General features: G+C 45.7%; 1 protein-coding gene across 1 annotated transcript in view; it reads right to left on the bottom strand.

Annotated features, from left to right (window-relative positions):
* luzp2 (leucine zipper protein 2) overlaps positions 1-21,905 on the bottom strand; it is a gene marked incomplete at both ends in the record, with an annotated part of 155,789 nt that overhangs the window by 17,757 nt on the left and 116,127 nt on the right. The window contains 2 exons of the mRNA XM_084437049.1: positions 5,969-6,139; positions 7,989-8,063. Of these exons, the coding sequence (XP_084293175.1) occupies positions 5,969-6,139; positions 7,989-8,063 (246 nt within the window). The remainder of the gene's footprint in view (positions 1-5,968; positions 6,140-7,988; positions 8,064-21,905) is intronic.

Genomic DNA, 21,905 nt, shown 5'->3' on the forward strand with positions numbered 1-21,905 from the left:
CTGGCCATGAAACACGTTCATTCACCATGAGCTTTTAGTGTGATGTCTGCACTGATGCCAGGCTACGTGTGTATGGGTGGTTATCTGTTTTCTTGTCCCGACAGGAAGTGAAACATGACATGACGAGCCAGCAGGAACCCCTGGCTGAGCAGCATCCACCAGCAGAGATGTTCTGGGACCATAGCCTGTTGATATTTGTGTGTGAGTGTGTGTGTGTGTGTGTGTGTGTGACCAGGCCACTGAGATAGAGCTGAGGAAGATGGAGGTGAGCCAGGCCACCAGATGGGTCTCTCTGCTGACCTTCTTCTTGCATCATGGATGATAATTTGCCAATTTTGCTCATTTCTGCCAGCTGGCCAAAGCGATCAGCTAGACTGGAATGCGGGGGGGGGGGGGGGGGGCATAGTAGATACTCATTATGTGGACTACTAATGTAGTCTCATGCAAAATGTTAAATGTATTATTATATCATTTAATTACAGAGGGTGAAGGGTGGTAGACATGTTGCCCTGCTCCTTTAAAACGTGTCAGGAATCACGTGGTCCTGAAGGAGAGTGTATGTCAGCCAACGAGAGGGTCACCCCCTCTCTTTCTCCCTCCCTCCCATGCTCCCAGCCAGCCTCCCAGTTCATCTTTGAACTGAGCAAGAAGCAGGTGAGCGGGACAGGAAGAGGCCCTCTGGCGGGGACAGGTGTTTTTCCTGGGAGTGAGTGTCTGGTTGTTCAGCTAAATGCCCTCAGTATTAACAGAAGAGCAACATATACACATGAACACATACACTCTAACATGTTGCTCTCTCCTCAGCTCAGCCCAATGGTCCCTGATGGTTCTGTCTGGCCAGCCCTCAGGTGGAGAAACACCTGATCATCAATATAGGGACATGTGAGTACAAACACACACACACACACACACACACATTTGCATAGACGGGATAAACAAATGGGAATATATTAGGTTAATGTTTAACAACACTGAATCAGTTTTATCTAAAGAAACATATTGCCATCTATAACTTAGATAAGAACATAACAAGGAGTGAGCTACCCCTCTGACAGCATAATTACACATCTTTTCCAATAATATTTAATGATCTATCGTGTCAAAGGCTCAATGAAAATGCCCACTGTATATAGTTTCTTGTCTATTTCATTGGTTAATTCATCCACAAGTTTCATAAGAGCTAATCCAGTAGATTGGTTTGTTCTAAATCCATACTGATTTTCACTCAGGATGCTATACTTTTCCACAAAACTGTCCAATCGTATGACAAATAGTTTCTCCAAGATTTTTGAAAATTGAGGAAGCAATGAAACTGGCCTGTAATTTGACAACATATCTTTTCCACCAGATTTATACAAGGGAATAACTTTAGCAATTTTCATTTGATTGGGAAAAATCCCTGTTTTAAGTGAAATATTACAGATATGGGTCAGAGGTTTAACCACACCTTCTATAGTGTCTTTAATTAAAGCCATATCAATTCCATTGTTATCTTTTGACCGTTTACTTTTAAACGCTTTGACAATCCCTATTACTTCACAGCAGTACAGCAGTAAGAAACAGTATTTGCATTAATTTCCACCAGATTCTCTACTTCATCCCTATTAACTGGTTGAACAATATCTCTTGCCAAGCTCGGTCCTACATTTACAAAATAATCATTAAATTCGTTAGCAATCTCTTCTTTATTGTAAATATTAGTATCACTCTTTTGGATTGTTCTAGGTAAATCAGCTTTTCCTGTGTTCTTTCTAATTAAGCTGTTAATTACTTTCCAAGTCTCATGTTATTTCTACTCTCTTCCATTAATTTACTATAATAATTCTCCTTACTGATCCTAATTATCTCTGTCAATTTATTTTTGTATAGCTTGTATTTCCTTTCAGCTTTTTCTGTTCTAAGTTTTATGAATTCTCTATATAGAGTATTTTTCTTTTTTTATTGCATTCTGTAAAGTTTTGGATAGCCATGGTTTATTTTCTTTTTTTCTTCTATCACTATCTCTTCAAGGGGCAGTTTTTATCATAAAGCTCTTTAAATATGGTTAGAAATGAATTATAGGCATCATTAACATCATCAACATAAACAGTTTCCCAAGTTTGTCTCATTAAATCCATTTTGAGTGACTCCACTGTTTCTGGATTTCTCAGTCTAAATTCTGTTTGCGGTTTTTCAACATGATTGCCCCATAAATTACAGTGATAGGTTGTAAAAATTGGTAAATGATCACTAATGTCCTGAATGAACAAACCCCCTATTACTGTAGCATCTATCACATTGGAATAAATATTGTCAATTAAAGTTGTACTGGACCTGGTAATTCTACTTGGTTTAGTAATCCTTGGGAATAAACCAACACTATACATAGTATTAATGAAGTCAGTCGTTCCCATTTGTCCCTGTGGATTTAATAAAGTTGAGAGTTCAGAGTTGAAGTCACCACATACAAAGACAACCTTCTTACTAATTATCTTTTCATACAATTCAATCATCTGTTCCTTTAGAGTTTCTATTCCAGACCCCGTAGCTCAGTAGACACAGTTTACAATTATGTTTTTAGCTTTCTCGATTTCAATTTCAACCGTTATAATTTCCAACTTGTCATCTATCCCTTTTTACATGGTGTGCAGTTGCTTACATTGTAGTCTCGTCAATGTATAAGGCCACACCCCCACCCCTTTTTCTTCTCCTATTTACATAAAACCTGGCAGGGGAGATGGAAGAGGCTATGGAAATGGAAGATGTGATGGAGGAGTTGGACGAGGAGCCTTTGAAAGCTCCTGAGGGTGACAGTAACAGCTGTTAGCAGCCTTAATAATGGAGACTGGTTAGCAGTAGTATATGATGACCACTGGTGGCTAGCCAAGACCATTGCTGTGGATACTGAGCATCGGGATGTGAAAGTGGAATTTCTGCATCCCCATGGTCCAACAGCAAAGGCTCAGCCCAAGTGTGGGAAGAAAGATGTCTGTTTCTGCCCAGTTCAAGACATCATAGTGAAACTAATGGGAAATGCATCACCAGTCCAATCAAGAACCCGAGAGATCTACAGTAGAGCCCCTGATGTGATGGACTTCATAGAGCGTGAGCATGTCAGACGCCTGTTGCTCAAGGCATAAGTGCAGGTTAGACAAAATGCAGGGCAATGTCTGTCTCTCTCTCTCTCTCTCACACACACACACACACACACACACACACACACACACACACACACACACACACACACACACACACACACATACATGCCACTTTAAAACGTGTGTGGAGGGAGATCATGATTAAGACCAATCAAATGAACAACTGACAGAGTATTGAATTGTCATCTCTCTGACATTTTCATTAATCTTTCCAGTTTGTCACAGGACCCACATCAGAAAGGCACCAGAGGACCCACACAGACGACATGGAGGAGAAGAAAAGTAGAGGGGGAGGGGGGGACACAGGAGGAAAGGAAGAGAAGTGGATGAGAAAGAGGAGATCAGGAATCAGGAAGTGGTGTAGGAGAGGTAGATGAAAACAGGGAGGAGAAGAAGGGCCCCTGGTCTCCATTATTGTTTTTTTTAATAGTTGGAAACGGTGCAATTTGTATTAGTTGGAAACGGTGTACAGTTTGTTTATTACAATTGAATTAACGATATGTTCAGTATAAGACAAGGAGTTATTAGTTCTTAATATATTGTCACCTCCATCTGGGGCGGCTGTAGCTCAGTTGGTAGAGCGGGTCGTTCAAAGATCGAAGGGTCAGTGGTTCGAATCCCAGCTCCGACTGTCCACATGTCGAAGTGTCCTTGAGCAAGACACCTAACCCCAAATTGCTCCCAATGAGCAGGTTAGCGCCTTGCATGGCAGCTACCGCCATTGGTGTGTGAATGTGTGTGTGAATGAGTGAATGAGAGGCCATTGTAAAGCGCTTTGAGTGCCTCTAAGGTGGAAAAGCGCTATACAAGTGCAGTCCATTTACCATTTTAAAAAAAAAAAGCATTTCTTCATTAATCAGAAATGCACATACAATTTAGTCAACTCCGTCAGTTTCTCGTCAACACCGTCAGATCTTCGTCAGCACCGTCAGATGTATGTTTTTGTTCATTTTTGGGGGGAAAAACGAATTCTTTCTTCATGTTACTGTATGTTGTTTAAGTAATAAAGGAGCATCGGATCTACACCCTCTTGTGTCTTATTTACTTAAGGATTTTTTTTATAATATCAAAATTAAAAACAAAGTTTGAAAATGCGAAGAAAAGAGTTTTCAGAATAGTATGAAATTACACCTTAGGTTTATATATTATATTTTATTGCATATCAGAGTAACTAAACACTATTACAACATACATCAGAACTTTAGATTCTTGTTGGGCTGGAATAATTAAAATTATATACTTTTTAGTGTGTCTGACAGAGTTGACACAAATCAAGTTTTAAAGGAAAACGTGAATTTGTTAAAAAAAATAATATTTAGAACCTGTACCTTTACATGGTTAAATAGCTAAGACCTTCCTCTACATAAATATATAACTCTAATCAATATAGAGTTTTTTCTAAAGTTTTTTAGAAAGTGTTTTGTCCCGACTCTCAAGAATCAGTGAGCTACATCAATTAGTGTATAGGACGCTCACCAACCCCAGTGACCAAAACACTTTTATACACTATGTTTATATGATTTTAAAATACAATCTGAATTGGACAATAATACACAGATGATAGCCAAGACATTGTTTAAGTGGATAAAGTCGATTATTAGCTATATGAGCCATTGCGAACGACTAATTTCAATAGATTGCATCTACAAATCTACCTCTCGTTTCTACATTCCAAAACTATATTTCCCAGTTAAACTTAGAACTGATTCCTAAATATTATGAAAGCGAATGTTTTGTTTTATTAGAAGCTATATCGGAGGCGCAATCAAGGTTGTTTTTACAGCGGAGGTAGCTGACTAACGTTAGCTGGAAACAGCACTGACCAGCAGGCTACAACGTTTAGCTACATTTCAATCGATCACGTCTACAAAGCATCTCTCGTTTCTACGCTTCCTTAGAAGTGACAGCAAAAAAGAGGAAGTGATTTGCTACAGTAACTCTGGATCTTGTCAAGGATTGAAATCTCATAAGTCCCATTAGCAACTTCAATAATGTGTTGCCTTTGTCTTGCTTATAGACAATAAGTATATTACATGTCAATATTATATTATATGTCAATATAGCCTACATAATAGACAATACAATAATATACACAATATAATTCAAAGAATGTGCTAGTTTAAAATATAGGCAGTTACTACCAGACGAATTGAGTTTGCTTGCTCACGCCGCCTCCTGACGGCTATTATGCAACACATTTTCAGTAAGTTAGGTTACAAATGAGATAACGTTAGCTAGCATAGTATGGCAAGAATTTGGTCGCTTATGTACAGTGATCTTTTTTTCCACATACGCCCATTTTATATGAAACATGGTTGAAAATATGACAAAAACTTGTCTTAGATGTGCTGACCGAATATCACCAAGATTGAATCTAGAAATCAATGTTCAAAAATCAAATAAAACTAGGGCTGCGAGCAGCAGTGAGCAGGCCCTCGCACCACACGCGTATCGGGGTGCAGCGCCGTTAAAGGGTGTGCTCTTTCAGTGTCCAGTACTGAGAGAAATTTCCTGTCACCAGTAGGTGGCACTCTAAATACCGATGCATAGATGACATGGACTTGTTTGTGACTATTTTACATTTGAATCAACAGTATTATGGCGCCTATACAGTTTGTTTAACCCACCGTAAGAATGACAGACTGCAGACTACTGTCTCGCGTTCATCTGGGGTTCAACTACATGCCCGGCTGGGTGGGGGGTAGCCTATTGAACGTGAGGAGGAGCCGGGAAGATTCAGAGACCAAGAGAATGGCACACTGAGGTCTGTCTTATTGTACAGGTTATAAGCTAGACTTGTTGGATTTCTCCAGGGTTAGAGAGCAACTTACCTTGGCATGTGGTTGCTGAAAGGTGACTCTGGAGCTGTTGATGAGTGAGGAGTATGGAGTAAACAAATGAGGGAGTGTGGGGCTGAATCTGTGGCTGCCAGTGGGCTGATTGTGTAGGACAGCTGAGAAGCAGATATGAACTGTATCCTTTAATGCCTTCAGTTGAGACTCCTGTTCCAAAATAAGAAAACAAGTGTGAGATGAGATTTGACCATCCATATATCAATCAATTGATTACAATCTCATTCACAAACCATCTTATGCATTCATGTCTGTACATGCATCCACCAATCCTTACATCCATCCATTAAAATACTCTCATTCATTAATCCTCTAGAAATCCAAATCTTTTGGTCCCTCCCTCCATCCATCTGACTTTTCTTCCATTCCCACCAAATAATTGATTTACACACACACACTGATATGTGAAAGAACTTAACCCGTCATTAATCACCATACACCAAGAATTCCAAATTATGAACCTACTGTACAATTTCTCGCAACTCAAAATCTCTTGGGGAAAAAGTGTTCTACCTCACACCACCGACTTATACAATAGACTTCTCGAGTGACGTCATCATTTTCTAGGCCAATACTAGCATTTGAAACTTCCATGGTTCTAAAATTGTTAAAAAAGTGTATGGAGAACATTAATTTAGGTTTTTTAAATGTTTAAAGGTATAATATGTTATGTGGATTAAAATAAACATTTCTAAGCTTTTCTGTCCACTTCCGCTCACTCTTTTCAGCTAAACGTTTGGTAAAATGGTTGAGTTTTGTAATCCTGCTTCTCCGCCTGAGCCCCGGCAAACCGTGCGATACAAATCTCAAAAGCTCAGTGGCCGAAGAAGGAGCAAATGTCGGATAAATATCGGGCCAGCCTTTGCTCGTTGGACGAAGTTTGTGGAGTTTCGTGAGATAAAGTTGCATGGTGACATGGCTACTTTTCTACTAGACCGGTAAGCTAGCTAACTAGCTATCGTTATCTTTCTTGGAATCTGCATAGCCAGACCTAACGTTATCTCCACACTACAGCATCTAACGTAACTTATTACATGGCACTCTGAAATACTTGATTGTGATTACTGATTAGTGTAACGTTATGTTCCTCTCGGAGTGAAGATCTTATCACAGTATGACTGAAACAGTGCATTCTCTGGCATTTTGGCAACCAATACGTTGTGTTGTTGCAGTTCTTATCTTTAGACACTAGATGGGGGAAACAATCCACATACTACAGATTATACCTTTAACTATGGGTTACGTCCCTTGTACGTTTGTTTGTGCATGACATAATTATAGCTATTGACATATTCCTTATATGTTGTGATGCTTTGATTTATTCAAAATGTTTAACTTCAACCACATAATGGATTCATAATCCAAATGATCCAGTTTTATTCGAGAGAAAATTAACTTTGGCTTTAATAAGTTTACAAATCCTGTTTTAACCACAGATCATGGCAAGGGCTATCATGTAGAATCCCCATTTATATTCCTCTTCGATATAACCTTTAGATCCATAAATACTTATTTGGGCAAAATGCAGACTACAGTGTGACATGCATGACTGACATCAGACTTCAGTACAATAGACACTTTGCAGTCATGTTCTAAATCACCTAGCAAACAAACCTAGTGCCAAATTCTATAGTGTTCTATGGGGTATATAGCCATAACATTGATGGGCACAAGGAAAAGTTAGGCTATAGACGACCAAGAGAAGATGTTCAATGAAAAGTGCAAATTAGCAGATATACAAGGAAGGCTATGTCACTCCTTGAGGCTAATAAACATGCATTTTGCTGTTAGGCAAAATGTTTTATAATAACACTTATAATGTAGGTCTAGAGAGCACACCCAATGCATTCCATCTTAATCACAGCATATATTTTGCATTTTATATGAAATCCAGGCAATGTCCCAGAAAAGAGATTATAGGAAAACAATTGCTTCAATACAAACATGAAACAAAAATAGCTGGAAAAGGAAAAGGGAAGGTAAAGAGCTTTTGGTTCACCTTGTCTAGTGCAGCCTTCTCCAGCTCCTCCTTGGCCACTGTTAACTTGTGCTCTAAATCCATGAGTTGTTGCCCCTGTCAAAAGACAGGACTGTTAAAACAATTTAACTTTTCTACAAACACAGCATGTTCAGATGGTTAAACAATTCAACCTATAAAAGTTTCATCTATTTAAATTAATCACTAATAATAATGCTTATATGTTGTTACTAAACAGTGATTATTTTAACACAGATAAAGAAAATACTTCAGTTATTAAAGTTATCATTGAACAGCCTGTGTAAAAGATAAAAAAAAAAAAAAAAAAAGGCATGCACAGTTGCGTTGTAGGATAAGTTTCATTCTATAATGTGATAAAACAGAAGGAGAAACTCTACTTTTACATTATACATACTGAATTACAGAAAGGTCCAATATTCAAAATGCATGGTGATGAACCCTGCTTCATTCTATGTGCTACATTGTGTGGACGTTGGGATATAGCAAAAAGTCGATGAGAGTTTCTGAAATAGCATTAATTTGATGTGTGGTGCAGAGCCAGAATTTTATGAGATTTTCTCAAAACCATTTTGCTCTTAGTTGATTGTGTTTGAGTGAAGTGCAATTTTGGTTTGAGCGAAGTGCAAGGTTATACTTAGAGAGCAGAAAAAATCCACCCAGAATTAATAAAAAGCTTGAGAATTATATACTTTAGTGAAAATTTAATCTTCTAATAAAAAAGCGGACCTGATAAAATCATCAAGTGTTGTGGTGGGTCAAATCCATCTCAACTATATTAGTATTCAATCAATAAATTGTCAAATACTATCAAAAAGCCTGTTTCTGAAATTTAACAAATTGCATTTCAATAAATGTCCTGAATCAATGAGTTAGGAATTAAGTGACCCTTCAACTCTAGTGGGCCTCATTCCAATATTGAGAAAGTTATCAGAGAAAGGGACACGCTAAGAGAGGATGATTAACATACTGCCTCACTAAAGCGGTTCTGTGTGAGACTTTACATTGTGAATACTGTATGGATGTGCATTAAGAAATACCAAGGTACAACTCGCTTATGAGCATTATCGAGAACCTGTGAAAAAAACAATCTCTCTCTATAATATCCTTTGTCAAGTGAGCTATGCTGTAAGTTGGTAACAGGTATGGTGAGGATAGTAGTGCTCACTGATTGATGCTTTCCCTACTAACACAATATGTAAAACCGACCTTTGTCGTCATTTAGTAAATTGCGATATTACCAACAGGCGATGTTGTGACAACAGTCCTATATGGTTGCAAAATAGCCAGTCATCATGGAGACTGTACTGCAGTGTTGCTGTAACATTACATACATATGTACAATAAATACAATGTAGTTAAATAGCGTGACAATTAGTCTTCATCCTTACTTAGTTAGATAGCGTGACAATTAGTCTTCATCCTTACTTAGTTAGACATGCCTATACTGTGCCTAACCAAGTTGGCACAGTAATTTGTCAGAATGTTTGTAAATTACGTACGTTTTAAAATAAATCGTATAATTACAGAAGCAATGGCATTTCATTGGTAGGATAGCATTGACATCAATTCATTTATACCAAAGTAGGAAGTAAATGGCGATAAACTTGTAAACCAGACATCTCTCCTTTATTTAGGCAAAAGAAAAAAAGTGTTCTTTGGTCAGTTAGCGGAAACTGAAGTTATATTTGGTGATGACGTACCAACAAACCGACCAATAGGGTGAACAGGAGCTAAACTTTAGCTGCTAAAGACGGCTGTCCTGTTAATCATTTTTTGGAAGTGTTTTGCTTTTCTTCTAAGCCTGCTATTGTTATTTTTGCTGGAGACCGTTCGGGGATCTTCGAAAAGCACACGTTAAGATGGCACATTATATCTGTAAAATCATTACATTGCTTCTGCTCAAAGTCCCAAACAGAAACAATGGCTAGTCTTCTTTCTCTGAGCTTGGATAACCAACATTAATTGCTTGGAATACAATGGGATAATTTGCTTATTCGTTGATTTTGCATCAACCCACAACATCTTTAGTAGGTATGCAATTTTAGGCATTAATTTTTTCCTAAGTTAGCACTAACGTTAATACAATTGAAGCCCCAACTGAGCCAGGCTAGCAAAATTGGTAACGGCTGCCATGTTGCCTTTGTGTGGTGTGGTGGTTTTGTGGTGCAATTTCATGTTAAACTCAGAGATGGTTGCTTATACCGTCAAACAGATAAAGAATGATTTTGTATGTTTCCCCCGTACACACATCCAAATCCAATGCCATTGTTTCTGTATATTTTGTAACATGAATAATGTTGGAGAAGCTTAGCTGCTAGCTTGGCTAAACACCAAATAGCTAGATAGCCTAGTTAGCTAGCTCGCTAGCTTGTATTCATTCATACTGTAGCTAGCTAGCCTACAGTTACTGCAACGTAAGAGTTACTTTCTAACCATATAGTGCTGATTATGATTTAACATTTCTGATTTAATGATTGATTTTTAATTTAAAAGCATACTGTAGCGACCTAGGATGGGAGTAGTTAATGTGTGAGTTGATGGACGTTTGTGGTTCTCACGTTTGGGTTTGTGATTGGTGGACTGGGGGGGAGGCGGGACCTGGGGGTTTTGGCTTGCTTGTCTCTTCCCTGGTGTTCGCAGTTCGTGGGTATGCGCGCTAACCAGCCCGTTACTGTTCTCCTGTCTAGTTTGATTGCCAGTTGCTATACAGTGGAATAAACATTCGAGTATTGAACTGTCTCCTCCTTATTCAAGACATTACACTGGTGTCAGAAGTAAAAAAAAAAAGAGGAAAAGAAGAAGGAAAAGTTGGGTTAGAAGTTGTCGTTAGCCAGCCTAGCGCTGGGACAGTGAGATAGCTAGCAAGCTAGTCAACGTTAACGTGCGTGCGGCGCCATGGATGGGAACGGAGCGAGGAGAAAAGTAAAGAAGGAGGAGATGAGCGACGATGAGCTGCAGGGAGCCCACGGGTCAGTGGACTTGGATAAAAAAACAAAGAAGTTGAGGGAGAGGAGCAACGTTAACTTGAGAGAGTTTGTGTCTGGGCTAGCAGCTGACGCAGGGTTCGCGCCTTCAGCAGCCCGTATGGCTTCCTCTCCCGCGCACGGTATAACTCAGAGCGCTCTTGATGTAAACAACAATGGCGCCGCCTGTCGCCCAGCTGCTGCAAGAGTGAAGACACCCAAATTCTCTGGTAAGACAGACTGGGAGGCTTTTCATGCACAGTTTGAGCTGTTGGCCAAAGCAGAGGGGTGGTCGACAGATGAAAAAGCTCTACAGCTAGCCTTGTGCCTCACAGAGGATGCTCTCCCCTGCCTGCTGCTCCTGTGCCCAGAGGACAGGGGCAGTTATGGGGCATTAGTTGGGGCTCTGCAGAGGAGGTTTGGACATTGTCTGGAGTCCGGGGTGTTGCGCAACGAACTGAGCAATCGCTCCCGTATGCCTGGGGAGTCCCTGCGAGTGCTGGCCAATGACATCGAGAGCCTGACACGCCGGGCGTACGGCCACATGCCCCCTGAAGTGCAGAGCGAGCTGGCACGGGACCAATTCATCAGAGCCCTTCTACCCGCTGACCTCCGGGCTCAGGTACAGTTGCAGCATCCACGCACCCTGCAGTCAGCCTTTGAGATGGCTGTGGAGAGAGAGATGGTGTGGGCGTCGACCAGCACTGTGAGGAGCTGTCAGCCGGAGAGCTCACCAGCTGTGAGGGCCGCAGTCGGCGGCCTACAAGGAGAAGAGAAGCCGGCATGGGTGGGTGAAATGACTGAACTGTTGAGGGCTGCGTCGCTGCAGACTGCACGCATGCCTCGCCCGGGACCCAGGGTCTGCTGGGGGTGTGGCGAGGAGGGGCATGTGCTCAGAAAATGCCCCAAAATAGCTCGGGGAAACGGATCGGGTCTCGCTTAGAGGGGGCTGAGCGGACCCAAACCCCATCACCCCCACCATCCCTCTTCCCATCCCAAACTCCACCGCCATCCGCGACCTTTCCCTCACAGACACCGCTGCCGACAGGAGGAGCCCAACAGCACAGCCGGGGGGGCCTGGCTCCACCTCCCCCAGAGGCAGATGACATCACAGACTCCAAGCCCACTGTGGTGGTGGGGCGTGCAGGTGAGGGGGACTCGTGTTATGTCCCTGTCGCGGTAGAAGGAGTACCCTGCTCAGCCTTAGTGGACACGGGGTCAACGGTGACTTTGGTACGGCCAGATGTGGTGCCTGGCTGGACTCGGGTTGAGCCCACCACTGTGCAGTTGCGCACGGTCACGGGTGAGCTCGCACCTCTGGTAGGCAAGGGCATGATGACTGTGACTGTGGGGGGGAGGGCTGTGCGTCATCCAGTGTGGATAGCTGCTGTCCAGGAGCCGTGTATCCTGGGTTTGGACTTCCTGAAGGCTACAGGCTGTCAGCTGGACCTGGAGAGGGGCACAGTGAGGTTACTGGAGGGGCCTGCTGTCAAGATGACTCCAGTCGTGACCTCCACCGCGCCTCCTGCCAGGCTCGTCTCCCCAGCAGTAAGTACAGCCGTAACTGTCCTCAACGACCCTCCCCCTTCCTCCCACGTGACTCTCCCCACCCCCTTCCTGTTGTCCACCCCTCATCCGGAGGCGACCCCCCCTTCTGGTACCTCTCAGGCGTGTTCCCATACCGGCGAGAGCCAGTCAGCGCCAGCCCAGCTTCCCCAGGCGGTGCCGGAGGGGACGCTGTCTGCAGTGAGAGAGGTATGGAGGAAGAACTGCGACGGACTAGACCCTCAGCAGCAGGGGCAATTGTGGCAGTTGTTGCTGGACTTCCAAGACAGTTTTGCCATGAGTGAGGAGGAGGTGGGGAGAACGGATCTTGTGCAGCACGACATCAACACGGGGAATGCCCCGCCCATCAGGTGCCGTCCTCGCCGCCTCCCTCTGGCTCGTCAGGAGGCGTGTGACAGAGCTGTGTGGAGCATGCAGCAGGCAGGTATCATCGAGCCCTCCGACAGCCCCTGGGCGGCAGCCGTCGTCATGGTTCCCAAGAAGAACGGGGACTGGCGGCTCTGCGCTGACTACAGGCCGCTGAATAACGTCACCAGGAAGGACTCATACCCCCTGCCGCGCATCGATGAGTCCCTGGACCTAGTCTCCGGGTCCTTTTGGTTCTCATCCCTGGACCTTCGCAGCGGGTACTACCAGGTGCCTCTCGCCCCAGCGGCCAGGCCCAAGACCGCGTTCTGCACGGGGCGGGGGCTGTGGCAGTTCCGAGTTCTCAGCTTCGGGCTCTGTAATGCCCCGGCCACCTTCGAGAGGCTGATGGACAGGGTGCTGGCTGGTGTCCCCCGTGAGCAGTGCCTGATCTACTTGGACGATATCCTGGTCCACGGCAGCTCTTTCGAGGCAGCCCTGGGGTCTCTGCGTCAGGTCCTGGAGAGGATTAGAGCAGCGGGCCTGAAGCTGCACCCGGACAAGTGCCGTTTTATGCAGAGGGAGGTGAATTTCTTGGGACACCGGGTGGGGGGTGAGGGCATAGGCACCTTGGAGGAGAAGGTGCAGGCAATCACCAGCTGGCCCACCCCCACCAGCCAGGCGCAGCTGAAGAGCTTTGTCGGTCTGGCCAGCTACTACAGGAGGTTTGTGCGAGGGTTCTCCAGCGTGGCTGCACCCCTGTATCAGCTGTTCCAGAAGGACAGGGACTTTGTGTGGACCAAGGAGTGTCAAGAGGCGTTCAGCAGCCTGCAGCGTGCCTTGAGTGAGGCCCCGGTGCTCTCCCCGCCTGACCCCACCCTGCCCTTCATCCTGGACACAGACGCGAGCGGTGTGGGTGCGGGCGGAGTCCTGTCTCAGGTGGGTCCAAGCGGAGAGAGGGTGGTGGCGTACTTCAGCAGGAGATTCAACAAAGCTGAACGGCGCTACTGTGTCACCCGAAGAGAGCTCCTGGCGGTTGTGCTGTCCATCAAGCACTTCAGGTACTACCTGTGCGGCCTGCCCTTCACTGTGAGGACTGACCACTCTGCTCTCCAGTGGCTCCTGACGTTCAGGGAGCCAGAGGGGCAGATGGCCAGGTGGCTGGAGGAGCTCCAGGCGTACAACTTTACAGTGATGCACAGGGCCGGAGCACGCCACACCAATGCAGATGCTCTCTCCCGCCGCCCATGTGCTGAAGATGGGTGCCGCTACTGTGTGCGGAGGGAGACACGAGAGAGAGAGCTGCGTGCAGAGGAGGAGTGCTGTGCTGCAGTACGTCAGGGGCAGGTGATCGTCTGCCGAGAGCTGCAGACAGTGGAAGCAGCTGAGTGGAGGAGGCAGCAAGAGCAGGACACAGACCTACAGCCCGTGCTGCAGTGGGTGGAGGTGCAGCGGCGACCCCTAGTGGATGAAGTGGCTGCGCTCTCCAAGGCGACCAAGGGGCTGTGGGCTGCATTTGAGTCCCTGCGGCTGTGTGACGGTGTGCTGCAGCTGGCGTGGAAAGAGCCGGCGACAGGGGAAGAGAGGTGGCAGGTGGTGGTCCCCAAGGGCCTGCAGGAGACTGTACTCAAGGCAATGCATGGAGCAGTGGGGAGTGGGCACTTCGGGGTCAGTAAGACACTCCGCCGTCTCCGCCAGAGTTTCTACTGGGGGCGAACCAGGAGAGATGTGGAGGACTTTTGCCGCCGCTGTGACCCCTGTACGGCTCGCAAAGGTCCCACTGGACGCTCCCACGCCCCACTGCAGCAGTTTCCAGCTGGGGCACCAATGGAGAGAGTGGCGGTGGACGTAGTGGGCCCGTTTCCCCGCTCAGACAGGGGGAATCGCTATGTCCTCACCGTTATGGACTATTTCACTAAGTGGCCCGAGGCCTACGCCCTCCCGGACCAGGAGGCAGAGACCATAGCGGACGCACTGGTGGAGGGCATGTTCTGCCGCCTGGGGGTGCCCGAGTGTATCCACAGCGACCAGGGGAGGAACTTTGAATCCCGGGTTTTCGCCTGCATGTGTGACCGACTGGGGATGCACAAGACCCGCACCACCCCCTTGCACCCCCAGAGCGACGGTTTGGTGGAGAGGTTTCACCGGACCCTGGGCCAGCAGCTGGCCATCCTCACGTCGAGGCATCAGCGAGACTGGGACACGCACCTGCCCCTGGTGCTTATGGCGTGTCGCTCAGCAGTCCAAGCGTCTACCTCCTGCACCCCAGCCCTTCTCATGCTGGGGAGAGAGCTCCGCACCCCGGCAGAGCTGGCGTTTGGGCGTCCTCCTGACTCCCTAGCCATTTCCCCGGGCCCAGAGTATGCCAGGAGGCTTCAGGACCGCCTGGAGTCAGCCCATAGTTTTGCCCGCGAACAGCAGCAGCGCGCTGGCATCAGACAGAAAAGGAACTATGATGTGGGGACCCGGGGAAGGCACTTTCTGCCAGGAGAGCTGGTCTGGGTCTACAGCCCCCAACGGAAGAAGGGCCGGTGTCCCAAGCTGGACAGCCAGTGGTCGGGGCCCTGCAGAGTGCTGGAGAGGGTGGGGGCGGTTGTCTACAGGGTGCAGCTGCCCCCCCGCGGGAGGAAGGTGGTGCTCCACAGAGACAGACTAGCTCCCTACAGGGGGGGCTCCCTCCCTCAGGGCTCAGGGAGGGCGTCGACCCCTCCTCCTCCAGCGTCCCCCCCGGCTGCCCCCTCCTCGCCCACTCCAGGTTCCTCAGTGATGGTCCCCCCAGCCCTTTCCCCGTCACCCCAGTCTCCTTTCCCTGTCCCTCGGAACAGCAGCCCCCTGCCAGGGACTGGTCTCCCCGGGCACTCGTTCCCTGCTTCCCCGGCTGCATTCCCTGTCCCCCTTCCCCCAGCAGCACGCCAGCCCTCGCAGAGGCAGAGGAGACCTCCAGGTCGCTTTGGAGACTTTGTTTGTTCCCTCGGGGGCGAGGAACGTATTGGTGGGGGGGCAATGTAGCGACCTAGGATGGGAGTAGTTAATGTGTGAGTTGATGGACGTTTGTGGTTCTCACGTTTGGGTTTGTGATTGGTGGACTGGGGGGGAGGCGGGACCTGGGGGTTTTGGCTTGCTTGTCTCTTCCCTGGTGTTCGCAGTTCGTGGGTATGCGCGCTAACCAGCCCGTTACTGTTCTCCTGTCTAGTTTGATTGCCAGTTGCTATACAGTGGAATAAACATTCGAGTATTGAACTGTCTCCTCCTTATTCAAGACATTACAATACCATCTCAAGTGATAACCTGAATGTGTGTGTGTCTCTCTCTCCCTCTCTCTCTCTCATCCTCACCCTCTAAGGCCAGCCCAGATGCCAGGGAAGCAGGAGCAAGTGAAGCTGCAGATGGAGATAAGAAGAACATGGAGCTGGACACTGAGGACCCAGAGAGTAGCTGCAGGAGGAGATGAATGAAGAGATCCAGGAGAACGCTATTGATATGTGAGTGTGTGTGTGACCAGTCCATTGAGATAGAGCTGAGGAAGATGGAGGTGAGCCAGGCCACCAGATGGGTGTCTCTGCTGACCTCAATCATGCCTGACTCCTTCCAGCATCATGGAGGAGACCAGGACTGCATGCTGCAAGCTGGCCAAATAGATTGGCTGGACTGGTTGAACAGCGTTCAAACTCCAGGACATTTTGCATAGTAGTTGCTCATGATGTGGACTACTAATGTAGTGTCTTTGTCTTAGTAAATATTGAATTTATTATAATTGAATTACCGAGTCAGGGTGAAGGGTGGTAGACATGTTGCCCTGTTCCTCTAAAATGTGTGTGTGTGTGTGTGTGTCTACGAGTGTCAGGAATCACATGGTCCTGTAGGAGAAAGCATGTCAGCCAACGAGAGGGTGACTCACTCACTCTCTCTCTCCCCCTACCCCCAACCAGACGGAGAACAAGGAGTTTGAGAACAAGGTAAGCTCATCTAATGTGCCAGACATGGGTACAGCAATGGGTCAATGAGTAGTATTACTTCTCCCTCTATGGGCATTCCCAGTTCTTCACAGACCTGAGCAAGAAGCAGTGGGGTGGGTATAGGGGGAGGGGCAGGAAGAGGCCCTAGGACGGGGACAGGCGTGGCCAGGGGCAGTCCTGGGACAGCCCTGCAGGCTCTGTGAGTATGTCTTGTTGTTCAGCTAAAGGCCCTCATTAGTATTACTACAGAGCACCATACAGTAGTGAGCCCTTGGGGGTAGTAATCTTACCCGCGGGATCTCAATGCACCGTCTGTGGCATTCCCCACCACCGTTCGCATGCCCATAGAGGGAGAAGTAATACTACTCATTGACCCATTGCTGTACCCATGTCTGGCACATTAGATGAGCTTACCTTGTTCTCAAACTCCTTGTTCTCCGTCTGGTTGTAATTTAATTATTACGAACATAGCCTATCTATCTACAGTATCTATCTATGTAACTGACGTTGGGTCTATGTCTGCGTGTGGTTGGTAGTATGTATAATGTAAGGTAGAGACTATGGAGGCAGTGGCAAAAACAAACATTACAACTACTATCCAAAAAGGTAGACGGACAACCAAGTAACAAAAGGGTTGTTAGGTTTATTGTGGTACCAACGTAGGTGATAAAGTACGTGACGGTTAACAAGACAACAATAAACTAGTTTATTATTCCCCTTATGCCAGAAGCCCTACGCCGCCATCACCGTAGTTTCCTGCTAATCCCTTTATCCTTTTTGGTTTTCAGTTAGCTCTGTGATGCCATTTCCCGTGAGACCAACAGCTCCTGCAGTATTGCCCTCCACATCTTTCAGGAGCCCCCCGCTTACTCCTCTGCCATCAAGCTCAGCAGATGCTGGTATGCGGAATTTTATGAACTACTTCATGTTGCATGCAGGGATATACTTTAAGTTAAGGAGTAGTAAAGGGAAAATACATGTTTAGCCCTGTTTTAAGGTTACTTATGATCATATACAATGGTTCAGATCAAAACGTTGACAAAACTAGCAAATCGACAGTTTAACATGTTTTTGAAAGATTTTTCAAGATGCCCACCCACATCCATTGTATGACCAAAACAGTGGTAGAGCAATTATCAGACTTTCTCAAAAGTGCTAGTTTTGTCAATGTTTTGATCTGAACCATTGTATATGATCATAAGTAACCTTAAAACAGGGCTAAACATGCATTTTCCCTTTACTACTCCTTTAAATTTCCATTATGTGACAGTAGAATTATTAATAGCCACATCTGTGTTAATATCCAGATTTCCAGAGGATGGTGTGTCAGCAATTGTCCAGCGTCATGTATAGTCAGAGGGAGCTGGGACAGAGTCTGAGGGAGCTAGCGCAGAGACTATCCGGGGAGTCTGATGGGGTCGCACGGGGAGCAGTACTGGATGCACTGGACCCTGCAAAAACGGAGGAGGAGCTGCATGTCTCGGAGGATCGGCTGAAGGACAAGGATCATCAGAGGAAGATGATGAGTAACTGCAGGGCAGAACTTTGTTCCTTATTTTTGCAGGGAAGTGTTAAAGGGCAATGCTCGTTTTTGACAACCTGGACCTTATTTACGACATATTATAAGAAGTTTGACTCACCGAGATCACTTTGGTGTAGTTTGGAGGCCTGTAGAAGAAATTTAAAATCCAGCGCGAGCCAGTATATCCATGTAATGACGGTGGACGGGGCAACGAGAATGCAGTTTCTCAAAATCTATTTTCGGCCGCTTTCGGCTCACATTCTCTGCGCTACGATCGGATTGTTGCTGACGAATGACGACGACAATATTCTCGGCACCAACAACGATCGTAGCGCAGAGAATGTGAGCCGGAGAATAGCCAGTCTGCGCGCTGGCCTGTGCGCATGCGTGCTGGAGCAAGTGGGGAAAGGCGTGTAAAGATCATATTACAGAGGCTAAAGACCCCGTATTTGAAAACCACTACAATGCCTCGCGTTGAGGAATCTCAACTGTCGATTCATCCAATCTGATTGATGAAAACAACCGTTTAGCGGCCGAAAATAGATTTTGAGAAACTGCACTCGTTGCCCCGTCCACCGTCATTACATGGATATACTGGCTCGCGCTGGATTTTAAATTTCTTCTACAGGCCTCCGAACTACACCAAAGTGATCTCGGTGAGTCAAACTTCTTATAATATGTCGTAAATAAGGTCCAGGTTGTCAAAAACGAGCATTGCCCTTTAAGTAAATGACTGACTTTCTGTTTTGCAGACATGATATCTGAGTGTCATTGGTGGCAAAGATCTGCCTGACGTAGTCCGGCGGGTGCTGTCAGCCATTGCCACACACAGAGTGTGGAGTGTCTACAGCGTCCATGGGAAAAAGCCTCTGAAGAATATGACCCTCTACAAGGTCATATTACGTAAGAAATGGTTCATATTTTCGCAAAATAATACATTGTCTTTCTTTCATGCCAAATGTGAATTGAAGCCATTCCCTTTCTTGATAAAATGTGCAGTTATGGCCTGTAGGCCAAATGCTACATGCACAGAGGTGGCTGCCCAGCTGCAGGAGACACTGAGACATGCCCCTGTTCGATGCAAAAAGGTATGTGATGTCAGTTTAAAAATAAAATAAAAATCTATCCAGTGACACGGCATGCTTCCAATGAGTTGGTAAATTTTTTGGGTGATTGTATGTGAGTTGTGTCTTTACAGCCATTTCATTTCATTATGTCCTTAGGCAACTGCAGAAGCTCCAGTCCAGCTGACCGCCCCAGCCCAGCTGACCTCCCCAGCCCGTCTGACCGCAGCTGAGTATTCAGATGAGGATGACCTCTCCGGCCCAGACCCTCGATTCAGCTATTAAGAAGGGGCTGAAAGATGGCCAGAGTTGCACACATTTTCGTTAGTTAGTCTTAGCCTTAGTAGTTAGTCAATTTTATCTCTGTTGTGTCTATTGTGTTCCTTTTAATGTATGTTGCTGTTTTTTTCTACAGGTAGCCTACTTTTTGGTTACATCTAGGGACGGGCATTGCAAACAAGCCCTGGGCTATAAATGCTGTGGTATATGACATCACTCCCTATGGAAATAAAGAAATTAAATGAGATGAGGGTGACCTCCAGCCCGCCTGTCTCCCCAGACCTCCCTCCCCGTGATGCTTTGACGTTGTGGCGACTCATCGGCAGATACCGCGTTTACGTGCACATGTAAATTTGTCACATGGAGCAATGTGTCACCTTTAGAGCGAGTTGCTACGACGTTCCCGCAACCGGATTGTGTTAGTAGGGTAATAACTTAATAGAAATGTAAAATGACTCATGTGCTTCCAATCTCTTTAGTGTGCTAGGAGAGCCCTATAGGCTAAACACACATGGATGTCTGTGATGATATGCAAATTGAATGATGAAATTAAATAGTCTCGGTTAAAAATATGGAACAAATCCAAAGTTCATTAGGCCTACTTGCAAACTTTGTAATAAATTCTTCTTAAGTCTTTTTGTGCATGGCTGTAAGCCAGCACCATATATAGGATTTGTCGGGTTGTCACTCCCTCCCTCCGGTCAATGTTGACCTGCATTTCTCTGTTGGCACCACAATGGGCAGTAGTCCCAGCACACCAAAATAAAGAAGGACACCAAAATCAACCTGCTGATCTCCACTGCACAAGTAGAGTAGCGGTGAAAGTGTTGGACTCCCACCCGGGAGATCGGGGTTCAAGACCCGATGGGCATGATTTTATGGGACTATACCCTAAACCTCCACTCCAACTTTATCCCAGATAGCAGACAGATATCCGTCCTCCTTCGCATTCAGAGCGACACTCCACTGGAGTGTTTCTACTGGGGGGTGTCTAGAGGGGCACCGTTGTTAAACAGCTGGAGAATTTCTGCTAGCAAGTCAATAGCGGTCTCCAAGTGGAATTCCACTCGCATTTGCATGCACTGACGCCCTGCCCTGTTGCATGCACGCCCTGCCCTGTCGCTTTTCTGATGGTAAAAGTCATGTGGACCTCTGTAGGGATACCGTCGGAATTCCGCTTGCAGCTGTCACTGGAGGGTAGTCTTGAAACAACATAGTCACTGACGACAAAATCAACATGATGCCCCGGACATGTCAGGTAAATTCTGGTTCAAAATGTCAAGCTGTATACAAACATAACGTAACGTTAGCCTAGCCGCCAGCTACTGTGTTGTAGCTCTTTAGTTGTAAGTCTTTTATTAGTATAGAGAATAGATAACAGTGTGAGGGATAATTATATTTGAACAAGGTGATGAAAGCGTACTGGTTCAATCCCTTAATGGTGAGTTTCTACCACAATGTTTTAACATTGCTTAGAAATGCCCGGTAGATTAGTGTTAGCCCTATGTTGCTAGCTATATTAGGGTTAGCCCTATGTTGCTAGCTATGGCTTCGGTAGGGATTTTGATAGCTTCGTCATACTATTATTATGTAATCTCTGGTTATAGGCTATTGGTAGCTAAGAGTAACTGTACTTTGTTTGATTTATATGTTCATTACGTTTTCTTGTCCAAGTATGATTGGTCCAAGTATGAAACTCGGTGGAGGGGTGTATCATGGGCCAAGTTAGAACACATTACATTTTTGCCTATCAGAATCACCTGGCGGATACACAAATTAAAAGAAAACAACATTTGCCATACTTGGACCGGCTCCTTCCCTTTATATGTACTGCTCCTGCAAGATGTTTGTACTGCTGGTGGCCAAGCGGTAATGTACCATTCTAGCAATGCGTCGGTCTGGGTTCAATTCCCAGATTCGGCTTTTGATATCAACTTTTTTCTTTGCTGCTTACACCCAATATTGTCTTATGTTTTTATGCATGTAAAACAAAATCATACCTGACTCATGAACAAATCAGATAAACACTGTATTAGGCCTTTCTCTACCCTCTTTTGTCACAATTCTCTCAGAGAGCTTGATATGATAGGTCCAAGTGGTCCAATCTTAAATTCATGAAATGGTATTACAGGGCATTGAGGCAGAAATGTCAACTGACATTTATCGACCTACAGTAGCACTGCAAACAAGAACCGTAAGGTCAGTCTATGTGCCAGTAAATG

This window comes from Borostomias antarcticus (genome assembly GCF_949987555.1).
Source record: "Borostomias antarcticus genome assembly, chromosome: 4".
Lineage (NCBI taxonomy): Eukaryota > Metazoa > Chordata > Actinopteri > Stomiiformes > Stomiidae > Borostomias > Borostomias antarcticus.